The following is a 22,172-nucleotide window of genomic DNA, read 5'->3' on the forward strand; positions in this document are numbered from 1 at the left end:
TACATCTCTTGGCCTTATTACCAGACCCTCCTTACTAAACCCTCTTAACCTAAACTCAAGGATTTTACGTAGCCACTGAGGATTTCCAATTCCATATCCTGGCTCTATTACAAGACCCTGCTTATCAAACCCAGTTTATTGGACTCTTCTCAACAGATCATTGAGCTTAAACTCAATGGTTTTACGTAGTCACTGAGGAGATCCGATATGCGTCTTCTGGCTTTATTTCCAGACCTTCCATACCAAACCCATTATACTGGACTCGTCAAAACTAATCATATGGAGCTATATATAAATATAGATACTCGAGCATTTTCCTAGTACCAACTGAAGCGTATCACTCCATCTAACTCCTGGTTCTATAACCAGACCATCGCAAGCCCAATATATTGAACTTTTCAAAATGAATCATGAGCCAAAATTCCAGGGATTTACTAGTATATACTGATGAGTTCCATTCTATCCACCTCCTGGTCTATCATCAGAACCTTGTCACAAAGCCCCAATATATTGGATTCGTCAGAACGAATAATATCAGCCAAAACTATAACTAGGTACCACTGAAGAGTTTCACTATCCAGCTCCTTCAACAGATTAGCTCCAAGATACCAAAATAAAGTTTAGTCACACTACACTGCTTGTATATTACGTCATTTTTGATACTTTTCTTATTTATTTTATTTGCAACTGTCAAATTACTATCTTGGAATAAAAAACAAACGATATACTTATATACCTAAGAACTAAATTCCCTACACAATGTGACTACGAGCTGGCATTATAACACGAGCTATTGAGAAGTTGTGAATGGTGTAAATTCGGTTGTACACGAATCTCTAAACTAACCTATATTGACTGGTCTTAAAACAATGGAGTTACAAAACTCGGTTTCAAATTTTTTTAATTTAATAATATTCATTAAAGTTAATTCTTATCGGCCAGCTTTTATTACTACTTTTTTACGTTAAAGAAATAATAAACGCACATTGAAAACAAAAATGGCCGTATCCTTATATTCTAAGTAATGACTTATAGTGCCATGTGTAATCTGCGCCATAAAACACGTACACAGTTAGAAACCCGGTAACTTCGATTGGTCTCAATAGATTGCACTAGTTTCCGTATATACTTGTACAAACAAGATCGGATATTTACTCTATTTCCGCTTTAAAAGAACCTTTTAAAAAAAAAGGTGCCTTTTTTGTAATCAAACTCAATGGGCAATACAATTAATTAATACACTGACATTGCATTTTTTATAGTTAGGAAAATAACTGTTTTTATATACTGTTTACTGCTTATAATAATGTCCTAAAATATTCAAAAAAGCGAAACAAAAATTCGCGAGTTTTGGATCAAATCAGTTACAAATAAAATAAATAAATATGCGATTCATTTTCTAAACAAAGATATATTTTCGATTCGAGATCTCGGAAGATACTAATTTTAAGATACTATACTCTACGAGTACTCAAATTCTCGAGGAAGGTTATTTAACATCATACTTTAACCTTTAGGAGCAGAGTATACGAAGTAATTACGATTACAGGCAATGCAAAGCGATGGGTCGGAGTAGATTAGCGGATTTAATGGGTATTTTATGTGATAAATTTACTTATCAGAAGTTGTATGCAGACGAAGTTAGTGCTGTATAAAATAATAACATAAAAAATAACACTTACTAGTTAAAGGGTTAATTATCGGTAGCCTGCGAGAAGTTCGCTTTGGAGGGCTGGGACGTATACCTGAAAAGTTTTCGGAACTAAGATAATTTGTCTTAAAACTTAAAAAGCGACTAACTAGAAATAATTCTAATTGATTGTAAAATAATTTAAAAATAACATCAATTGGACGTAGTTCAACTAAAAGGACTCAACGAACTCACTTTTACCCAATATGTCGTTTGGCTACCAGTCACAAAAAAAGGATTTTTCCTTTTGCTGAACAAAAAAGTCTTTGCCTTTTATTATCCATTTCATTCTTGTTCATTTTTGGTCGAGACTTTGGCTCAACTACGTCAACTCTTACCCTATTATTACTGGATAACAGCAGGCGTTACTAACTAACATATATTTTATATTAAATAATAATAAGTTGATTAAAAAGTATATGATTTCCAAAATGCTTTCCTGGAATTTCGAGGATGTTGTTTGAACAACATCCTTTACTCTTATACTCTCAACCTACATCCACAGTGACACTGTGCAAATCTGCGTCTCGTGTGGGATAAATCAATTGGTCAAACCAGCGCATTGTGCTATTTTTCACCCGCAAGGCGCTTAGTTGGAAGTAGGTTAAGGCCTTGGTATTTTCTTCAATCTGTGACGTGCTCTAAAAACATTGACACGAGTTTATAATTCGATTCGGAATAAATAAATTTCAGATAACATTATGTTGCTAACGCTCTGATATATGTGACGAATTCGGTGAAATCGATTATATTTATTCGGTCCATGGCTAAAGTACGCCATGTATTCGATAAAATTACCTACAATGCAAAAAAAGATGTATATTTTACAACTGACCATAGAAACATTGGCATTAAACATCAACAAATAATACGATATTATCTAATATAATATTTTCAAAGCATGTCCTCTTAAAAATGTCTTTCAAATTATACTTTTAAATACCAGGTATCTAATATTCATCACACACGTTTCCTCATCAATATATAACATTCATCAGACTAAAAAAATCATAAGGCTCTTTGAATTGCTATTACTCACAAGTCAACTTTTGTATGCTTTATCTACTTATTTGTATAGAACCCAGAAGAAGTCGTTCTATATTTAATATGATATCAAATTTGGTAACATATCGAGCGCAGCGCAATCTACCAGATTCAATAAGGTAATAGGTATTTTTTAATGCCATTTACTAGCATACTAATGACACTTAATAGAATAGGCGCTAGAGTTAGAACCTATATTATCACCTACCAAGTATACGTTATCATGAAAATAGGTTAAGCCTTTATGTTCGTTCGTTTCGACGCCTTTTTCCGCTGTATTAAAGCTATCAGTTCCCGCCTTGGCAAACATAAAGTGAGATTCATGAAAGAATCATGTTAATTGGTTTGGTTGGCATTTATGATATTGGTATAGAAGTATAGATGTGTAGTAGTAAATCCATCACAAAACCAAATTACTCAAGTTACGCTAAGCCGAAAGATTCTGATCACTGTCCTATATTGATGAGAAGAATAGTGTTAACTGTTCTCAAGGTCTTGAATATTTTTTTTTCTTGCAGTTCATCTCTATGACTAATAGTTTTTTTAGGTCCACACCGATACTTCAAGCCTTGACTTTCTGAGGTTTAATATTTTTCCCTAATTTCATCTCTATGCTTACGCAAAGCTATAAAAATAATCCCATACTGAGAGAGAAGTCTTCGAAAATACAGTCTTTTTGTATAATATATAGTATTGTACAGTAATAAATCGTCTCAAATTACAATATTTTCACCATAATACTCAAGGTATTGAACATTACTCCAGTTCATCTTCCAATCAATTTCCAGCTACGACTTTGAGGTAACAATGCCGAGACTGTGGATTCGTTGTTCTGCAACGTGTTTCGTTACTAATAACAGTCACGGTGAGTCAGTGCCATCCAAACGCACATTTTGTATGTATACACGGTTGCTGCAGCCAGTGTATTCAATAAATATTAGATAACCTAAGACATGTCATTCCGGTGTCAGTGTTTTGTGTACGGAATAGGCTAGTCATACACGGCTACATTAAAGCCACGACGCGGTCGTGGTGCAAGCTTGAATATAACTGCTCTAATTAAAAGCTTGCTAAGCCGCTATGAGTGCACATTTCAGATAATCTGGTGATTTTGGCTATAAACAAAGGGTGATTATAAAATACGCTACAGATTATAGCAAACTGAATTAAATGTTCTTTGCATATATATGGCTTTCATAAAGTAACGCCTGCTTTTATCCAATATTTAACGTCAGCTTATTATACAGATAACTAGCTTTTGCCCGCGTTATTCGTCCGCTTTTAACATACCCCGTGGAAACTGTTCGTTTTCCTGGGATGAAAAGTAGCATATGTTACTCCCCGCCCTTTCAGACACTGTCGCATTTGGCATGTCGCACGGTCGCAAGCGGCGTGTCACCCTGTTGCATGCGGCATAACAACAAATAGAATGCGGCATGTCGTCTTGTCGCATGTTGTGTGTCGCCCTGTCGCATGTGGCATGCCGCCCTGTCGCATGCGGCATGTCAGCATGCGGGGGCAGTACTCACCCGGCATGCCGGGATGTATGTGCGCTGCGTTCGGCGCGTGCGGGAGTGGCCCCGGCGCGGCCTGCGCTGCCGGCTGTTGCACGAGCGACCCAGCGCTCGGCCGCCCGCCAGCTCCGCCCACAGTGTTGGCAGCCAATTGCTGACCATTCGACGGATAGTAGTCTGCGATGTCAAACACTATTACACGTCAACCGACTCGATTGGATACTTCCGAACCAGATTGTTACTTAACAACAGTATTTTTGAACAATTCCGGAGAGATTTACCAACTATGTGGAAATATAACGCACAAGTGTGTGCACTCTCTATTCTCTCACTCTCATAGTGCTATTGGCCGGCAGCTCGGACATGATCGGACAGAGATCAGGCGCCTGAACGACCACTTAACGTGCCCCCCGAGCCACACGGGGGAGCCACAGAAAATTTCGAAACTCCAGTCTGGTGCTGAGAATTTCTTATAAGAAAAACCCAATACCAACCCAAATGAAAACATTTGTTCGTTACCCACACAGTCAGTGGCGTTCATAGAGGGTATAATACACAGGTTATGCAGGTGATATAAAATGAAGAAAACCTATAGTACGAGTTATAAAAAACTTAGGGATAGGCATTGTAAGAGTTATAAAAAGCTCCTACCCTTAAGTATTTATAACTTGTACTGGAGATTTCCTTCATTTTATATCACCTGCATACCCTGTATGCACGCCACTGCGCACAGTCGATCATGCTAACCATTAGACAAATGAGGTAGTAAATAAATTTATGTAGATCTATATATAGGTCGAGCAGCTTGTCGATAACTTCTTTATCTTACAAAAAGATAGCCCTTAACTGCATCTTACCTGGTGGTAAGATAATGAACTAACCTGTTAGGGTTAGTTCATTGGTTTTTATATGATATAGTACCGGTACGCTAAACCGCTTGGCGGCTTGTCGTTAACTCGGCCACGGTCAAACCAGACTAGACCAGACAAGAGGATACTCAGAAATTATAAAATCCCAAATTGCTGGCGTTACCGAGGATCGAAAATAATAAATAAAAAATAATTTTATTTATTATTTTCGATATACGAAATTTCGTAATACGAAAATAATTTTCTAATTTCTGCGTGTCATGATTTAAAATATATTAGGATTTCGTTATTTTAAATTAGCTGTGAAAGTAAGTGATTTGATTGCAATAATTTTTATATTGACTTTGAAAAAAGTATTTCATTTAAGTTCACGTTGTCTCTTCGGAATTCATTTGAGTCAAAGGGAGGTGTTTCAGAGACCGCGGGGAGAAGGTGATGTTCGAAGCGGCTTCTAAATATTAGTATATTTTAAATGCGCCACTTTCTTATTTTTAATGTACAAGAAATTAATAATAAAGTTATGGCGTGACCAAGGGATATCTGAATTCATTTATATACATATATAGATAGAAAGCTAAGTAAAATACGAAGCAAATATAGAACATTGAAAAATACTTACATGGAGGTCCCGTGGGCGAAGTATAGCTTATGTAAGGCATATACTGGTAATACCTGTGAAATAAAGCACACGTTTATGCGAATGACACAAAAAAAAAGTACGAGCAGACCGAGCGACAAACTGAGATCGCATGCTCGAAAAATTTTCTCCGCGCATAATTAAATTAACTCCGTATCCATTTCAAATATACAGTAGAAAATAACACACACGATAGATATGAAATATGAATAGGATGAAGTTAAATAAAATTTATCAAAGCCACATTGAAGTATTTTTAAATAATTTATGCCCGTTTTCACTAAATCTAGGAAACGCATAAATAGGATTCCTATTGATATGAGTGATAAACACGTTTCACAAACTCTTAGATGATGACTAACGACGCTATCTAAACACAACACAATACGGCGGTGCGTAATTGTTAGGGAACTCTTAATCTGACTTGACTATTATATTTGATTCATACTTATATTTTTTCATGTGTCAAGTTAAGATAACTTGCCATGTGTCTAATCATGAATCATGTGAAAAAATATAAATTCGATTTTATTTCCAATAACCTTAAATCGATACGGTAATGCTAACGCAAAATACAAGTTATATGAGTTGCCTAATAAAAATCGATTCGTGAAAGGTGAATGGTATATGTACGGCTAGGATTAGGCGTTACCTACTAGGCCTTGTTTGTGGTTAGTGTAAACGAGCATTAGCGCCTCACAAATAAATGTGGCATAACGTCGCAATAGTTATGCGTTACTATGTTACACTTCAAATGATAGCCCCTTTCGAATTTAAGAGCGTGGAATAGCTCTATATCCTATGACAGTCCACGGCTCAATCTAAAGGCCTACTAACGCGAGGCCTACTAACTAAACTCTAACGCGAGGGTTTGTCAATGATCCCCACGCTGGGCAGACGGGTTGTTGATCGCAGTAAATGGTAGTAGTGCTCGTTCTACAATATGGGATGTATTATGGCGCTATAAGGCGCCGTGTACGATACCCGCGGGAAGAGAGGGGCGGTGACAACTATATTCAGAATTCACCACACTGCACATGGTTGGTGTGGTTTCGTCTAACTCAGATATAGGCCAGTTACATGACCACTTTATTAGTGCTTAAATCATTAGCTCTACATATATGAAAACCGAAATGAATGAAAAGTAAAACAAAAGCACTACATAAGTTTTCCAGATTAAGATTAGTTTTACAACTTGTGTATTTATAACAGTGGGAAATCTGCACGGGCATGCGATCGGAGTTTGACGCTCGGTCTGCACTAACCATTATTAAAAGAGTTTAGTCACCCGTGATCCACAAACTGAGATTTCCTGTCCATAACGTCGAAAGGCAGCATGTGGTAAGAATATTTTAAATAAAAACAAATACATAACACATACATAATCACAATAAAAACAAACAACACATCTTTAAAGTATTATATAGTTTTCCTAACGTAAGTACCTCAAAATGGTGAGATCAATAGAGAAATGGTATAGTGCCTCATACAAAGTTATATTCACGGGGTAGGTCAGTGCGTTACCACCAATTAGATTACTGAGAGATTACGTCATCTTGGAATATTCCACACTTCGAATGCACTGCGTGAAGTCTTAGTAATGTTTGTAAATACGGCAGTTCTAATCCATATACAATCACGTCCATTTTCTATATTTAATCTATCTGTATTCTACAGATTTACCTCTGTCGTACTTTGTGATTGTAAAGGGCAAACCTCTGAACTAGTGTGTCTTTGTTTTAGCAAAAGTCTCAAAGTTGTTGGGGGAATTGACTTAAAATATCGACAATGTTGCATTTCTATATAAAGTACTTTGATTATTTGACCTAGCTAGTTAAATATAATTAAAATAATACTCTTTAATGTTTCTGGTAACCCTTACAATGTTTGTATTTATCTAAAACTAAACTACGAGTACATTTATACATAATAAGATATATAAATGAATTACCCCGTGGAGTTAGATCTTGGCTGTTGAAAAGTCTGTGGGATTCCCATTGGCGTTGGTTGAAATACCACTGTCGGATGATACATAACCGGACCAGTCGTTGAGGCACCTGAACCTCCCATGTATGGTTGTTGTTGTCTTAAAATAGAAAATAGTTACGTTATTAACACATTAAGTTAGTCGCAGTTATTTTTTTACAAATACTCTGGCACTTTCAATGTTAGCTTCACACGAGCATTTTCAAGATCAAGCTTACGTAGAAAGCGTCATTTATTAGCTTTATAATTTGACAGCCGATTGGCGCAGTTTGCAGTCCAAGGCCGTGGGTTCGATTCCCACTACCATAAAATGTTTGTGTGATGAGCGTGAATATTTTTCAGTGTCTGGGTGTTTAAATGTAAAGTTTTGTCTAAGTATATTACTCATAAAAATATTCATCAGTCATCTAAGTTCCCATAATACAAGCTAAGCTTACTTTGTGGCTAGATGGCGATGTGTGTAGTATTGTCGTAGTATATTTATTTTTATTTATTATTAAATAACAATTAGATAGCTAGACAATGCATTCGCCAGCGAAAACAATTTTTTTTTTTGCTAAAATCACTACTGCCCGCTTTTACTAAACCTAGAAACCGCCTTAATCGTATGCCTAATGATTAAGGTAATGTATTTATAAAAAAAAAAAAACATTTCACGAACTCTAATGTGAAAACCACTGGTCCAGTAGGGATGTATTATTAGTAAGCGAGTGTATCCTTAGAATAGGCGTTACTCATTTATGCATAGCCTTGGTCTTCAAAATTGATTGTGTGATGAACATTAATGTTTTTCAGTGTCTGGGTGATAACTTTTTTATTATAATTACTTATGTATATTATTCATGAAATTCAGTCATCTTAGTACCCATAACACAAGCTACGCTTACTTTAGGGCAAGATAGCGTTGCGTGTATTGTGTTAGTATGAAAAAAAATCTGGAAGGGGCCCAAACTAACTCCAGGCTCGTACTAGAACATAGTAGAGAAAAACCCAACAACTAAAATTTTCCGCCCTGACCTTGGATCTGTACTCGAACACGGTAACCACTAGATCAACAAGGCGTTTTGAGAGATTTTTTTAGTAATTACCTAGGATGTGTAGTCGGACGATTCCCGTGCTGCGCTGCTCTATACTGGGAGAAGTTAGGATACTGCGGCCGTGTCGACTGTGTTTGATTTTGCGGCGACACGTAGCTCGGCCCAGGCTGGAAATTCAAAATTATACAACTTTTAATATTGCGTAATTTGACATCCGAAAGAAGGAAACAAACTCCTAGAAGTAATACACTGTTCCTATTCTGATCACTGGTTATCTTTATATATATATATATATATATATGTTGTGTGCGTGTGTATTTCAGTGAACTCCTCCTAGACGGCTGGACCGATTTGAATGAATTTTTCGGTATGCGGGTAGCACCCTGGATGGTTTAGATTCACAAATCATCCCGACAGATGGCGCTGGGGTCAGCTAGTTATCTATATAATTTAAATGTTACAATGGTATGATATACCAAAATTCATACAAGCACATACAGTTCAAAACCCAAGGTAATAATAGTATTGAAAATACAATATAATACCTACCCATTTACCAAAATACCTCACTAATGAGTGAGTGTCTACCATGAGCTAAAAATAAAATTTCAAACGTACGCTACCTTTTACCTTTTACAGCGCGTGGGCGGTTGTTGAATTGAGTTTTGCTATTTCTGAATTTAAAGGCGGCCCGACATAATAGGTTAAATCGAACCATTAGAAGTATATTTTTAAAATAAGCGGTGATAGCCAAGTGGTTAGGAAGATGGCCTCACTTTCGGTGGGAATCCTCGGCACGCACCTCTTAAACTAATTCACTTATATAAGCGACAGGTTGATCCTCGGCACGCACCTCTTAAACTAATTCTCGAATATAAGCCAAAATTAGAGGTTATACAAATCAATTTATAAATTAACTACATATACTTATAAGTATGTCCGGTTTTGAACTAATAATCGTGTTTTTTAATGCTCTGTTAGTAAAATTCTTTTTATTTTCTTTATTAGCAAAATTCTCATAATGTACTATTTTGTTTTCTAATGTTGCCCACCAACGTGTTTGAACACGTATGCACGGCTATGTGTGAGATAAAGAAACACCATTTTACCACAGTAGGTGGCGCCGCCGGTACGTCGCCATAATATGAAGCCTTAAATAGAATATTGATTATTAATTTGCTATGAAACATCGAGTTTTGCGGGTTCAAATACTAGCTAGTTATCGCTAATTATTTTACTTTTGTAAAAGTAAAGGCTGTAATGCTGTATATCTCTTATCTCTCTCTTTTATTTAGAAAGATTTCGAGACCAAATCTACCTTCCTAATTTTTGACATAATATACGTAATAAAATGTCATAACATTATTCTTATAATAACTATTTGCACTAGTGTATAATTTTAAAAATATTAAAAAAATTCTATTTAACTGGAAAAATATTTGTGTGATGAACATGAAGGTTTCACAGTGTCTGGTTGTTTGTCTGGGTGTATGTCTGTATATTATTAGAGCGAGTCTATTGTCGTAGTATATTTATATTTATTTATTATTTACATCCGTTTTTAAACACCTTTTAACAAAGTAATAATATGTATGTTTTTTTTTAAATTAGTATATATCTGACTTCATACCACCACATTGATAAGTGTATGTGTGTTCGCGTGTTAATTATATATTAATATTTTAAAGGACACTGCCTTTTGTGATGCCGACCGATCTTTCTTAAACCGACTTAACTCATTTCGCCTTATTTTGAAGTGTACACTCCATATCGGTACTTTGACTGGGGACCCCTCGACTTCGATTTCAAGCTATGTAGGTGATTAAATTATGCTAACCCGACACAAGTCCTTACATTTGTTTATGTAACTAGATTGTTTATGTTATTGCATTCATTAAATGTTTATATTTCGGTCGTTGAAAGAATGCCTTGACGAAGTGACATAAATTATAAGCAGCGTTGTATTACAATTCAAAAAATATAAAATATTTAAAAACACAGTTTTTTTTTTAATAATCATGTGATAAGAACAAAGCTATTAACGCGATTAGCCTAGTGGTGCGGGCTTCGGCCTCCCCCTTTCGTAAGGTCCTAGTTCGATCCCCGAAATAGGTGCGTTTATAATTAATACAATTAACATATCACAAGTGCTTTAACTGTGAAGGAAAGGATCGTGAAGAAACCTGCATGCCTGTAGATTACGGCCAAAACCCTGCTCATTTTAAGGAGACTCCTGCCCTGTAGTGGGCCGATGATAGTGACGAATAAGAAAATATTTTTTTTGAATTCATACTGTTATGTTTACGGTTATTTATGTATACTTTCAGCGACCGGATTATTAGTTATGCTTAACATTTGCAGGAGATAAAGCTAGTAAAATTATGTAATTAGTGGTGCAAACCATTGTATACCTAAAATTATAATTCTTAGTTCTTCCTCGTTCGGCCTTCGTCGGAGGAATGGATTAAATAGCCATACATTTCAAAAATTAGACATTCACTTTAATTATCTATTCCAAATGCCACTTACTTGCACTGATTAAAAAGAGGTACGTACGTACGTTTTCCTTGTCACATAATTATTTTAAAAAGAAACCGCTTGTACGAATAACTCGTGATGAAGCCAGTGTGAGCTTAAATTATCGAATGATGGTTTAATTTCACCGGTAATGTGAAAATAAATGGAACATAAGCAAAACAATACATAATCCTATCGTTTGTTCGTTTCTTTAAAGGTGTTTGATTTTTTTTTTGTTTGGTCTTTTCACACCCGAACTGAGCAAACTAATGAAATAGATTTTTGACATAGAGTAAGTTGAAGGGACGGATGCTACTTTAGGCTACTTTCCCAGGAAAACAAACGCTTCCCACGGAGTTAGAAAAAACCCGTTACAATCGCGGAAAAAGAAGGCAGGCAATAGCTCGTAATTAATAATAAAAAATATAAATATTTACCATAGTTGTTTTTGACATATCTTGCTGGGGCGCTGGGGGTGCCGATGGCTGAGGAGCTGACTGTCCTCGCATGTTCTGTGAGGAGTTCTGGGAATTCCCCGTTCCCGACATAAACGAGCTGCCAGCACTCCCCGTCTGATGGTAGCATTCCGGTCCTGCAAATACTATACCATAAGGTCGTAAATTCAAGAAAAAATAAAAATTCACACAAGGTGCATTTTACGAGCTTATTTAAAAAAAATCCCAAAGTATATGAAATTAGAGTTGCCAGCAGGTTCCGGGTGAAATCGTATTGAAATTCTAATATTTTTTTTTTAATAAAAGAAGTCGATTGATTGTTGATAACTCATTCCCGTCAGAACGTACTTACTTAAGAAAGTTGTTTTTAGAAAACGATAACCAATCTATTTTTTAAACTTTGTGTGTTATTAGAATGGCTGTTTACGAAGAAATCCGAAAAGCTGTGGCAGTTTAACTTGGAAATCATAAATCAATTCGACATATAATGTGCCATATTCATAAAAGGCACATTGGAAACCAAAAGGTCTTACTTGAAGTTACTTTAGTTTTTTTCTAGCAACGCCGCAAGTTTTCACAACACTTGCTCGACAATGACCAACTGTCTTGAGGCAAAGTAAGTCATGACGGGCATAAGGTTAAGCGGGAATGTTACTTGATTTGAATATGGAAACATCCCGTATCGGAACAAAATTACTCGCCACAGTACGTGTAGCAAAAATTGCCTCAAAAATTAATGTTCATTAAAATTTTATTTTATTTTATTCATAATTAAAATGTCGAATGCCGTCAACAGCAGTTATTAATCTGTTAGTTATTAAAATACACGCTCAAATTTTTCCATCATACTAGCCCTGCTTTGATTTGACTCGTGCTGTGTGCAAAGGGCTAGCATGCGGGCTCCGAGAGAATTATGTCTACACTTGTCTTGTTTATCTCTATAGAAAAAATACGAGTGACGGCTAAAGATATTCCCCCTGGACATCCCCCCTTCCCGCACACACTTCAAACCCAGGTACAATGTAGATGCATCACCCAGTCAAAAAACGAGTGTTACCAAAAAAATCCCGCTTTACGCTTGAGATTTTTTTCGATTGTCATGTCGCTCAAGTGGATCAATGTATTTCTAACATTAGAACAGAAAATTACTATACGGCAATTTTGTGGTCACAGGTAACATCATTATATAATTATTAACGCGAACTAATTAATTTACAGAAAAATACTGATATAACCAGACCTCTCGCTTATCGTGAATATGCCAAGATTATGGTATATACATGTTTACATAATACTTTAATCATTTAGGTACCGTATCTTTTAAATATTATATATTATATTGCATTGCTTGCGACTATTTCATGATACCTACTACTACATTGGATAAGAATTTCCGCTTTGTTTGTAATTTTGAGTTATTTTAAATAGATTATTTAAAACGCTAAAGGCGAATTATGAACCCACAGACATTTCATATTTTGTATAATAACAATCGAGTTCGTGCAAATTGGCGGACCCAGCTGTATAAACAACAAAATTAACTACCGGCTAAAAGCATCCCTGTTGGAAAATAAAGTTTAAGTTAGAAAAATGTCGATACCTACAAGGACTGGGCCCCTTCCACGACTGGTCCAGTTAAACTATAAAAGATTAAATATTACGCAATACGTACCTACCTCGTTTTGGATTTATCAATTATTTTACGATTTAGTTTACCTGTCCTAGATATTTAAAAACTACCAAAACATTATCATTTCTTATGATCAAGGCGTTTCAGTTTTATTTTTTCTTGTTTAACAATTGTTTTTTTAACATCCATCTCCAAATAATATTGATTGATAAGAAGCTTCAAATATTTTTAGTAAAGTTAGTAAATCATAAAAGTGATCCTGGTGTTTCGATGCAAGTAAAACTTATTCTGTAGACGTTCTTCGGCGAAAATGAACTTACTGTGTGGTGTTGATGCCCTAGGATAACTGAAATATGCTAAGGAAATTTTCTGCAATATAATTTGTACACGCGTTCAGCACACAATTGTTAGTTCACGGTGCATTACATACCCATATCGCTATGAACATAATATTTTCAAGTGCAGCATTAAAAATAATGACGACCAGTTTGCAATAATCTTATCGGTACAGTAGGTAACAATAATACACTGAGAACAATGCACAAAATGGGGTTAAGGAATATTATTTTATCCGCTTAAGATAAAAAGCGCAACATAAATGGCAACTACAGGCCAGGGCCGTGCGTACAGGTAATGATAAAGAAATAAGAGGGCTAATAATATAAAAAAATAAAAAATCTGCATGACGAGTTTAAAAAAAAAACTTAAAAGGTAGAGTAAGCTAGGGGCTACTGACTTCATTATGACTTACTGGTTTGGGCCAACAGTCTGTAATGATGAGAAGGCAGCATGCAGTTCGAATTTGAATAGCGCGTATTCTGCTCGTGCTTCAGACTAGCTGGTGTCTGTTGGGTCATCAGGAGCGATACGTTGTTAAGCGTCGGGAGGTTGACTTGGCTGGCCGAACCAAGGCTGCCGTGGCTAATATGGTTGGACTGGTTGCCATGGTTTGCGTGGTTTAGGTGGCTACTGTGATGACCCACTGACTGCGTAGCACCGCTGTGCTGCATGCCCAGCGATGTTTGTAAGCGATGCGTCAAGTCGAGCGCGTTCTGCTGCCCTCCGTGAAGCCCACATCCGTGCGATACTGCGCCAAGGGAACTGTTACCGCCTCTAAGCCCTACCATTTTAATTTCATGACATAAATTCTTTAAAAATTGTATTAGCCAAATGTTGAACCATTCCCAGAACAACGGAGGCACGATCATATGGCGATCTCTACATCTACATTATCATCTCATGATATTGAAACATTAATTTTCTTTATTATTGCTTTACGTTAACATTTTAAAAAACTATATATTATAAATAACGAACTTTGATAAAGCACCTCTGAATATTATAAAATTTATTCTATACTATCATATTTAAGGCATATCGTTACAACTTAACCATCCGCATTCACTATTTAAATAGTAATTTAATGCAGCATAGAGAAAATCGATAAGGAAACGGCGCGGCACATCGCTCCTCGCACACGATAAACTTATTACCACCGCGACACTTTCACATTTAAATTAGTTTAAATATCACAAATTCCTGCACATTTGACACTATTTATACCTTAAGAACTAAAAAATATTAGTATTTAACACAAGAAACTGGAGATAGACGAAGCAGTGTAAGGCCCAATCAACATTTCGTTTCGTTATCCAAGAGAGGGATAGTGACGCAAGAAAGAGACAGACATATTTCGTACAGCGCCGCTACGCTTTTGGTACCGTCCCTATAGCCGTAAGCCACCCTTGTGCATGACGTTCCGTAAGGCAAAAAATAGAAATAACAATTACGCCGATTCATGAATGCCTTTTACATTTAGAGATTACAAGTGACGAAAATATGAAATGATACACACAACTCAAGTTAGCGAAGAGTATTCAAGTGATACTTTGTATACGAACGTGTTATTTCATAAATCACAGTTAGAGATAGAAGTTATATAATCGGGTCCTTTGCGAGCATCCTACGCTTATATGATGCAATTTTCACATCATTATATTGCTGTTTTAGATTATTTTACTGCTAATATAGACCAATTAAGCAATCAAATCGCATAGCGTGATTTTTGTTTAAGTTGTAAGTTCTTATAAACGAAGTTTGCAATATCGATAACTTGCTAGCAGGTAGATATTAAAAAATAGATTAGTAAATGGCGGCCGGTGACGTACTATCTAACTATAATATTAATATTCGTAAATCTGTTTCCCGTACGGTTAGCATTTAGGTAAATATTATTCCTTCCTATTCCTTCCTGTCAACCGATTTATCTGAAATTTTGTATACACTTTGGATTTTGGTGACAATACAATTATGTTTATTCATTATCATTATAAATTCAAGATGGCCGCCGCTACAAAATGGCGGATAACGTAGGTTTTATCAATCCCATCAATATGGGTATCAAATGAAAGGGCTCAACAAGCAGAATACAATATACTATAAAAAATTTAAATACAAGATGGCGGCCGCTACAAAATGGCGGATAACGTAGGTTTTATCGATCCCATCAATATGGGTATCAAATGAAAGTGCTCAACCAGTATAATACAATGTACTATAAAAAATTAAAATCCAAGATGGCGGCCTCTACAAAATGGCGGATAACTTAGGTTTTATCAATCCCATCAACATTTTTAACGACGAATTAAACGATTCTTCTATCGCACATTAAGTCGATAATTTGTAGACAATTGACGTGCCCCACGGTTTTATTTTAGTCTAGTCTATGCATATGTTTATAATTCCCACGACTGTATCTATTTTATTATTTTTTGGTTTTTAGTACATTTATCTTAAACATTGCAATGTATGTTTAACATAAAACCGTTTAACTTAAAAAGTTTTTTTACCTATTTTTATGGTATTGTTTTGTTGTTTCCCTTATATTGTATTTTGTGTTGTCATTGTTTTTAAGTAGTCGAATGAGGAGCAAAGTTATTCTTACTAATAGTAACACAAGTAAAATAACCTAGATAGTAATTAAATACTTCGTTAAAAAAGTTAAAATAAAACTAATAAAAAATAACTTTACCTATTTACGCTGTCCATACTTTAATTAACAATACTTTGAGCTATTTTTAAAACTTTTCTTTTACGGCACGGCTTTATACCTACTTGCCGCGTAGCCGGAAAAGTTCTAAAGTTAGGTGGGCGTTTTCATTCACTCCCGCATAGATTTTATACTTTTTTATATAGGTCGTTACTAGCCATTTTTAGGACTGCCATATGTATATAAGCAACAATTGAGACTAGACTGAGAATGTTGAAGGTACATATATTGAATAGTTTTGGATATTATTAATGTATTCCAAATTGGTACTTAGCTAAATTAAAAAAAATAGGGAATTGAAAAATGATTGAGTTTCTATTGCTATTGCTATTGCTTTTCAGTGTCATTGCCAACGTGAAACAAGTTTCTAATTTCCAGGAAAATCCAGTCGGTTCTTAACTCAGAAACTATTCTACTTGCAAAGCTGCGGTTAGAGTCCGAGACAAATCAAATTTACAGTCTTTCCAGTTGGTACATATTTTCAATTATGTTGTTTTAGTAACACTACTAGGCTATATATATATTTAGGCTATCTAATGGAAAATATTTAATAGATGAAGAAAATTCATGTTTTAGCATAATTTAAAGTTAATAACATTAATAATACCAACTATTATAAGACAAAATCTATTTAGGCTAACTGCGGAACTTATAGTTTTTCATGGTCGTCAATCCGTGGCTGAGCTTATATTCTTATCACTAAAAAGCAGTAATTTTTGTGAGGGTAGACATATTATTTACACAGACGAAGTGTAAAATAAAGTCAAGAAACAAATATTTTTTATAGGTTGGGTAGGTAAAGGCGTAGACCTAAAATGGGTTACTTTTCCTTTCTATCTCAAGTTTGGATGGATTTTTTTTTAAATATTCCGGACGTGTGAACAGCATTAGTAGCTCGATTAAAACCAATTTGCGCAATGTGAAGATGTGAATTTTTGTTTTTTTAAAACCTGGCATTAAGGTTGTTTTTGGAAACAGTAAAAAAGTAAAACTATAAAAACTAAGTAGGGTAAATATCTTTGAAAATTTAGTAGATGAATTTGTAAGTTATGTAAAACAGCTCTAGTAACCTGTATGTCTGAGAGTTCTCAATAATGTTCTAAACTGCGTGTGAAGACGGACAGACAAACAGAGGATAAATCAATAATTTAATGTAATGATAGTTGCTATTTTAACGCATGCAACCCAAACAAATCTCAGATAAATATTCGCTAGTTTTTAATTATTTTCATTCAGTTAACTCGTCGCGATAACTGAGGGTTGAAAGAACTTAAAATCTATGTCTTGTTCTTTCACAGCGAGACAAGATATACGTAACGTTTACCTGACTATTTCTAAAAAAAATGAAAGTATAATATCATATTATTAAAAATTTCAGATCTAATAAAAAATACTTTATATGTAGACGGTACAGAGTATTAATTTATTTTTAATAACTAACTTATACCAATATTTCCTGCAAGTGTAGGTCAAAACACAATAAAATATATAAAGCTTATTTTATATTGAATCCGACTACTTATGGGCCAGTTTATCAGCGTCAGGCCGACACCGCGGCCAGGGCAACAGGTAGTCTAGCGTCTAGCGGTAGACTTCAAAGCCCGTCCAGTCGATTATCAACGTGTTTTTCATAAAATACAATATGCAGCACCATAATAGGTGTTTATAGGCATCTCACTGAAAAAAAACACGATTTACTCTGGCGGGAGGTACGCGAGTCGCGAAATATCAATTGCCTACAAAATAAAATTTTGCCATTTGTAGATAGAGGTCGAACCAGGTGGGCATATTAATAACGATACAATTTATAAGTTTTTAAAATATTAATTATTGTCTTAGAAGCATTTAGGTACCTGCGTCTTTTGCAATGCATATAATAGTTGAGATTTTGATACGTTATTCGGATGGCAACAGTTGAACGTACATATTGACAATGAAATTGATGTTATTCGAGTTTTGTTATTCTATTTCAAGTTACGGAATCCCAAAAAAAACCATCGTAAACATTTGCTTATTTACAAATTACCCTTCCAATTAGTGCCGACTAGTAACGATGGATTAATTAAATACAAACACTGCTTAATGGATTTCACTTTATATTTCATAAACACTCCTAAAATTTTTCTTCAAATAGTATCAAATATAAATTTCACATTTTTTACTACAGCACCTACTAGACTTAGTTGGCTGGCAAATGGTACCTAATCCATACAATATAATAATATGTGGTCGGCCGCCACATAACACATAATAAACCACCAACAAATACTTGCCGCCTAGCGATTTAGCGTTATGGTAAGTAAGGTAAGATACTAGGAACCGATTATACATTTATATATATATGCCTAACCTAACAGGTCAGCAGCCCGCTATCTTCTTAGACTGCATCAAGTGTAGTGTAATGCATTTAATACTTAATTTTATAAATCCGTTCGCGTATTTTGTCCTTCCTTCACTTCCTAACTAGGCATACAATCAAATTGATATTTGGCATAGAGCAAGCAATAAATGCAGACGAAGAACGAAAAAAATTAAGTAAACCCTAACTTTGCTAATTTCGGACTACAGCGGATAGATTAGCCTTATAAATAACTTTAACCTTATTAATAATATTGGTATATTATCGAGTTTACTTATTGCTTTACAAACATCGTCATCATGCTCAGTCCGTTAAAGTCTCACCTCTGGCCACTGGGACTGAGAGTTTTAACTCGTTGCGCCGATGAGGGTTGGTAGGTTTTTAAGGATTATTACCGGAACCGACATGCTCTCTCTCACTCCAAAGCACGGGCGTGGACAACGCCAACTTTCAAACCCTGTACTGTGACCTTACTACCATATCTTAAAGCAGTATTATCTTTAACCCAATACACAAACAACAACTAGGCAGACTGACACGCAATTTAACATACTAAAACTAACACACAAAGCTTGCGATAAGAAATTCGCGAAAATTCTAAAAGTCAACGCATGAGTTTTGAAAATAACATATGCACACGTACCTGTATAATCGTCGCATTCACCGCAGTACATGTTATAGTAATAATAACCACCGCCCTCTAAATTGAGATCATAAGCATATTCTGTATTATACAATTTACACGGCAACGGTGTCCCAAAATCACATTCAGAAGAACTATCATCGCTTACATCAAACATTTTGGCAATCGTTAATTTCACTTATCCGTCGTTTTTCAATAATCATTTGCACTTGCACTCATATTTAGATATGGATTAAAAAGATTATAAAAAATAAAGACAAATCCTTCACTCGTTCTCACTGCTAATAAGTTAATAATGTTAATGGCAAGCAACGGGCTAAGATAATATCACTTTTCTAACTACCCGACTTCATTCAAAGAACATCTCAAGGGGGGATTCAGAGAATTTAACATTTACATCAGTATCATCTCAAATAGAAATATTTATAAATAAAAAGTAGATTCTTGCGGGAAAGCTAAGAGTTAAAATTTATAAATAGAAAAGATACACTTTAGGCCTATAATTTTTTTGTGATTTACTGCTTTAAGCGATGGTAGTAAGTTCCTGTTCAGCATATTTTGATAAGCGATAGGTTTCAACTTCAGTCGGTCAGATAGGATGAGTGTCACGCCGTTTCGTAGGTAACCAAACCTGACACTACGCGATTAGGTTGGGTTTGGTTAACAAAACCTAGTAAATATGCTTAATTATAAACGGAGAGCTTATAAGTACCTACTTGAAGTAAAATCATTTTTTGTATGTGCGAGATAGTTGCATACCGTAAAAAAGAACCATTATGATGTCGCGTCAGTCTGTTTACCACTTTTTATTTTCAGTAAAAGCTAATGTTTGTGTTTTACTTTTAACGAAACATTTTAACGAAATTTAGACTTGTTATAAATAATTCGTCTACATCTTACCTCTGAGGTCAAGCGCTGGTTTATATGAATGAAATTGTGGAAGAACTGAAAAAGGACAAACTTTTTTGAAAATGAACAAGAGTTACAAAAATAAAAGGAAAATATTATCATTCGTCATGGCAGAATATGTTCGGTCCTAACACCGATATAGCGTCAGAAATATACCGTAAGGGCAGAGTTAGGTATACTTCTAACTTCATCTTATCTGTACCAAGATTAAAAGTTTACTATCTACGCACGGCGGGTAGGTCACACAATGAACCAAAATTTCATACCTCACATTGCAACAACTGGCACCTAACTTATACTTTCACGAGCCATAATATTCTACCCGTATCACATTCAACGTACCTGGCAACCAACCATAATTATATGCCATCTAGAAGACTAGATATTAAGAGCGGCCAAGTCAGGCCGAAATAGCGGGCGCAACCGGCAACGATACGTAAACCGCGAAGATGTGAACTCAAAGTAACGAGATATCGTCGGCCTAAGGACGTCTCCTGTAGGACCCAACCGCGACTCATGCCACGATTCGAATGACGGGAGGGTTAGTTTGTACGCCTCAGTCTGTGGGAGTGAGCCCACGTCTGGATGACGTAAGAAAAAGGAGACCCCCTCCAGCGTTGAGTTTGTGATACCTGTAGGTGTTTTAATCCATATGTCTAAGAGAGGTGGGTGGCGGGAATTCAATACGACCAAACCCTTTGACATCATCTTCGAGGAGCAGGCATAACCCGTAACACCACAAACTTATGTAACAATTGTATGTTTAGAAACGTGACTTTATACTTCTACTTATTCTTATATTCCCTAGATAACGTGGGAACGTTAAATAATAAGTACGTAAGGGCACGAAGATTTTAATGTTTCCGTTTTTTTACGTAAGTTTCAATGCGCGAATAGAATGGTACTTAGACGATTGTTTTTTTTTTTTTAATTTACGTGCACGGTTTGCAAACTTTACTGGCGTACGCGTTTAACATTAAAATTTATAATTGACTAGCGAATGCCTGGGACTTCATCTGCGTTGGATTTCGGATTTATTGTGAGTTTAAGAAGTATTTTGCGCGTCGCCGTATTTATTTCAACGAACTCGTTTTAGCGAAAGATCATCGTCGATGACTTTCTAACTATACATCCTATTTACTTTCTGTAAGAGGCAAACATTGTGTACTTTAAATATCAGAAGCGATAAAGTATTTCTTGATAAGAATAAATTTAATATTATAAAATGTAAATTATAAATAGAGTATCCAATTTATTTCTCACTGTTATGGCTATAATGGCTCCCTCATAGATGATAGAAATAGGCTGTCGCGGACTTTTTTAGTTTAAGAGTAACAATGCCTCCTTATATTATTTTCGTATTACTCTACGCTGCGTACGCCAAGATAGTTCTCAGATAGCAGTTTTATATTTAGGCCAAGTTACACAATATCTGTTATATGATGAACTATATTACTGGTAAGTATTACAAAAAACCGTTCAGTAGTTTTTCCGCGAAGAGTAACAAACAGCAATACATCCGCAAAACTTTTCGCATTTATAATATTACGAGGACTAACTTCTGCCTGCGACTGTGCAGAATTCGATTATATTTTTTCAGTCGGAATTACGGTTTTTTTTTTTTTTAAGTTGCGATCAAAGCTGGAAGATATACTGAATAAGATATGGTATATGTCTATCTGTTTGACTGGATGACGTTCAAGTAGAAATATATTATACATTTAAAAGATACGATTAATATGCACTAAGTATTATTATATCAAAACAAAACGTCGTAATTTAACTCTTTCTTAAATTAAGTACCTCAACATAAAATTACTTACTTTAAGAAAA

The 22,172-nt window shown here is 35.3% G+C and overlaps 1 protein-coding gene across 12 annotated transcripts in view; it reads right to left on the reverse strand.

Moving 5' to 3' along the window:
• LOC120636263 (eukaryotic translation initiation factor 4 gamma 3-like) overlaps window positions 1-22,172 on the reverse strand; it is a 71,517-nt gene that overhangs the window by 41,451 nt on the left and 7,894 nt on the right. For 3 of the 12 annotated variants that reach the window (XM_039907661.1, XM_039907657.1, XM_039907656.1), the window contains exons 1-7: window positions 14,131-14,600; window positions 11,732-11,895; window positions 8,829-8,944; window positions 7,706-7,840; window positions 5,737-5,789; window positions 4,264-4,440; window positions 1,683-1,745 (exon numbers count right to left, since the gene is read on the reverse strand). In XM_039907661.1, coding sequence (XP_039763595.1) covers window positions 1,683-1,745; window positions 4,264-4,440; window positions 5,737-5,789; window positions 7,706-7,840; window positions 8,829-8,944; window positions 11,732-11,895; window positions 14,131-14,587 — 1,165 coding nt within the window. In that variant the 5' untranslated portion in view covers window positions 14,588-14,600. Of the gene's footprint in view, window positions 1-1,682; window positions 1,746-4,263; window positions 4,441-5,736; window positions 5,790-7,705; window positions 7,841-8,828; window positions 8,945-11,731; window positions 11,896-13,699; window positions 13,726-14,130; window positions 14,601-19,430; window positions 19,696-22,172 lie in introns of those variants that run through there. The other 9 variants (XM_039907660.1, XM_039907658.1, XM_039907668.1 and 6 more) reach the window with 8 other exon arrangements.

This window comes from Pararge aegeria, chromosome Z (assembly GCF_905163445.1).
Source record: "Pararge aegeria chromosome Z, ilParAegt1.1, whole genome shotgun sequence".
Lineage (NCBI taxonomy): Eukaryota > Metazoa > Arthropoda > Insecta > Lepidoptera > Nymphalidae > Pararge > Pararge aegeria.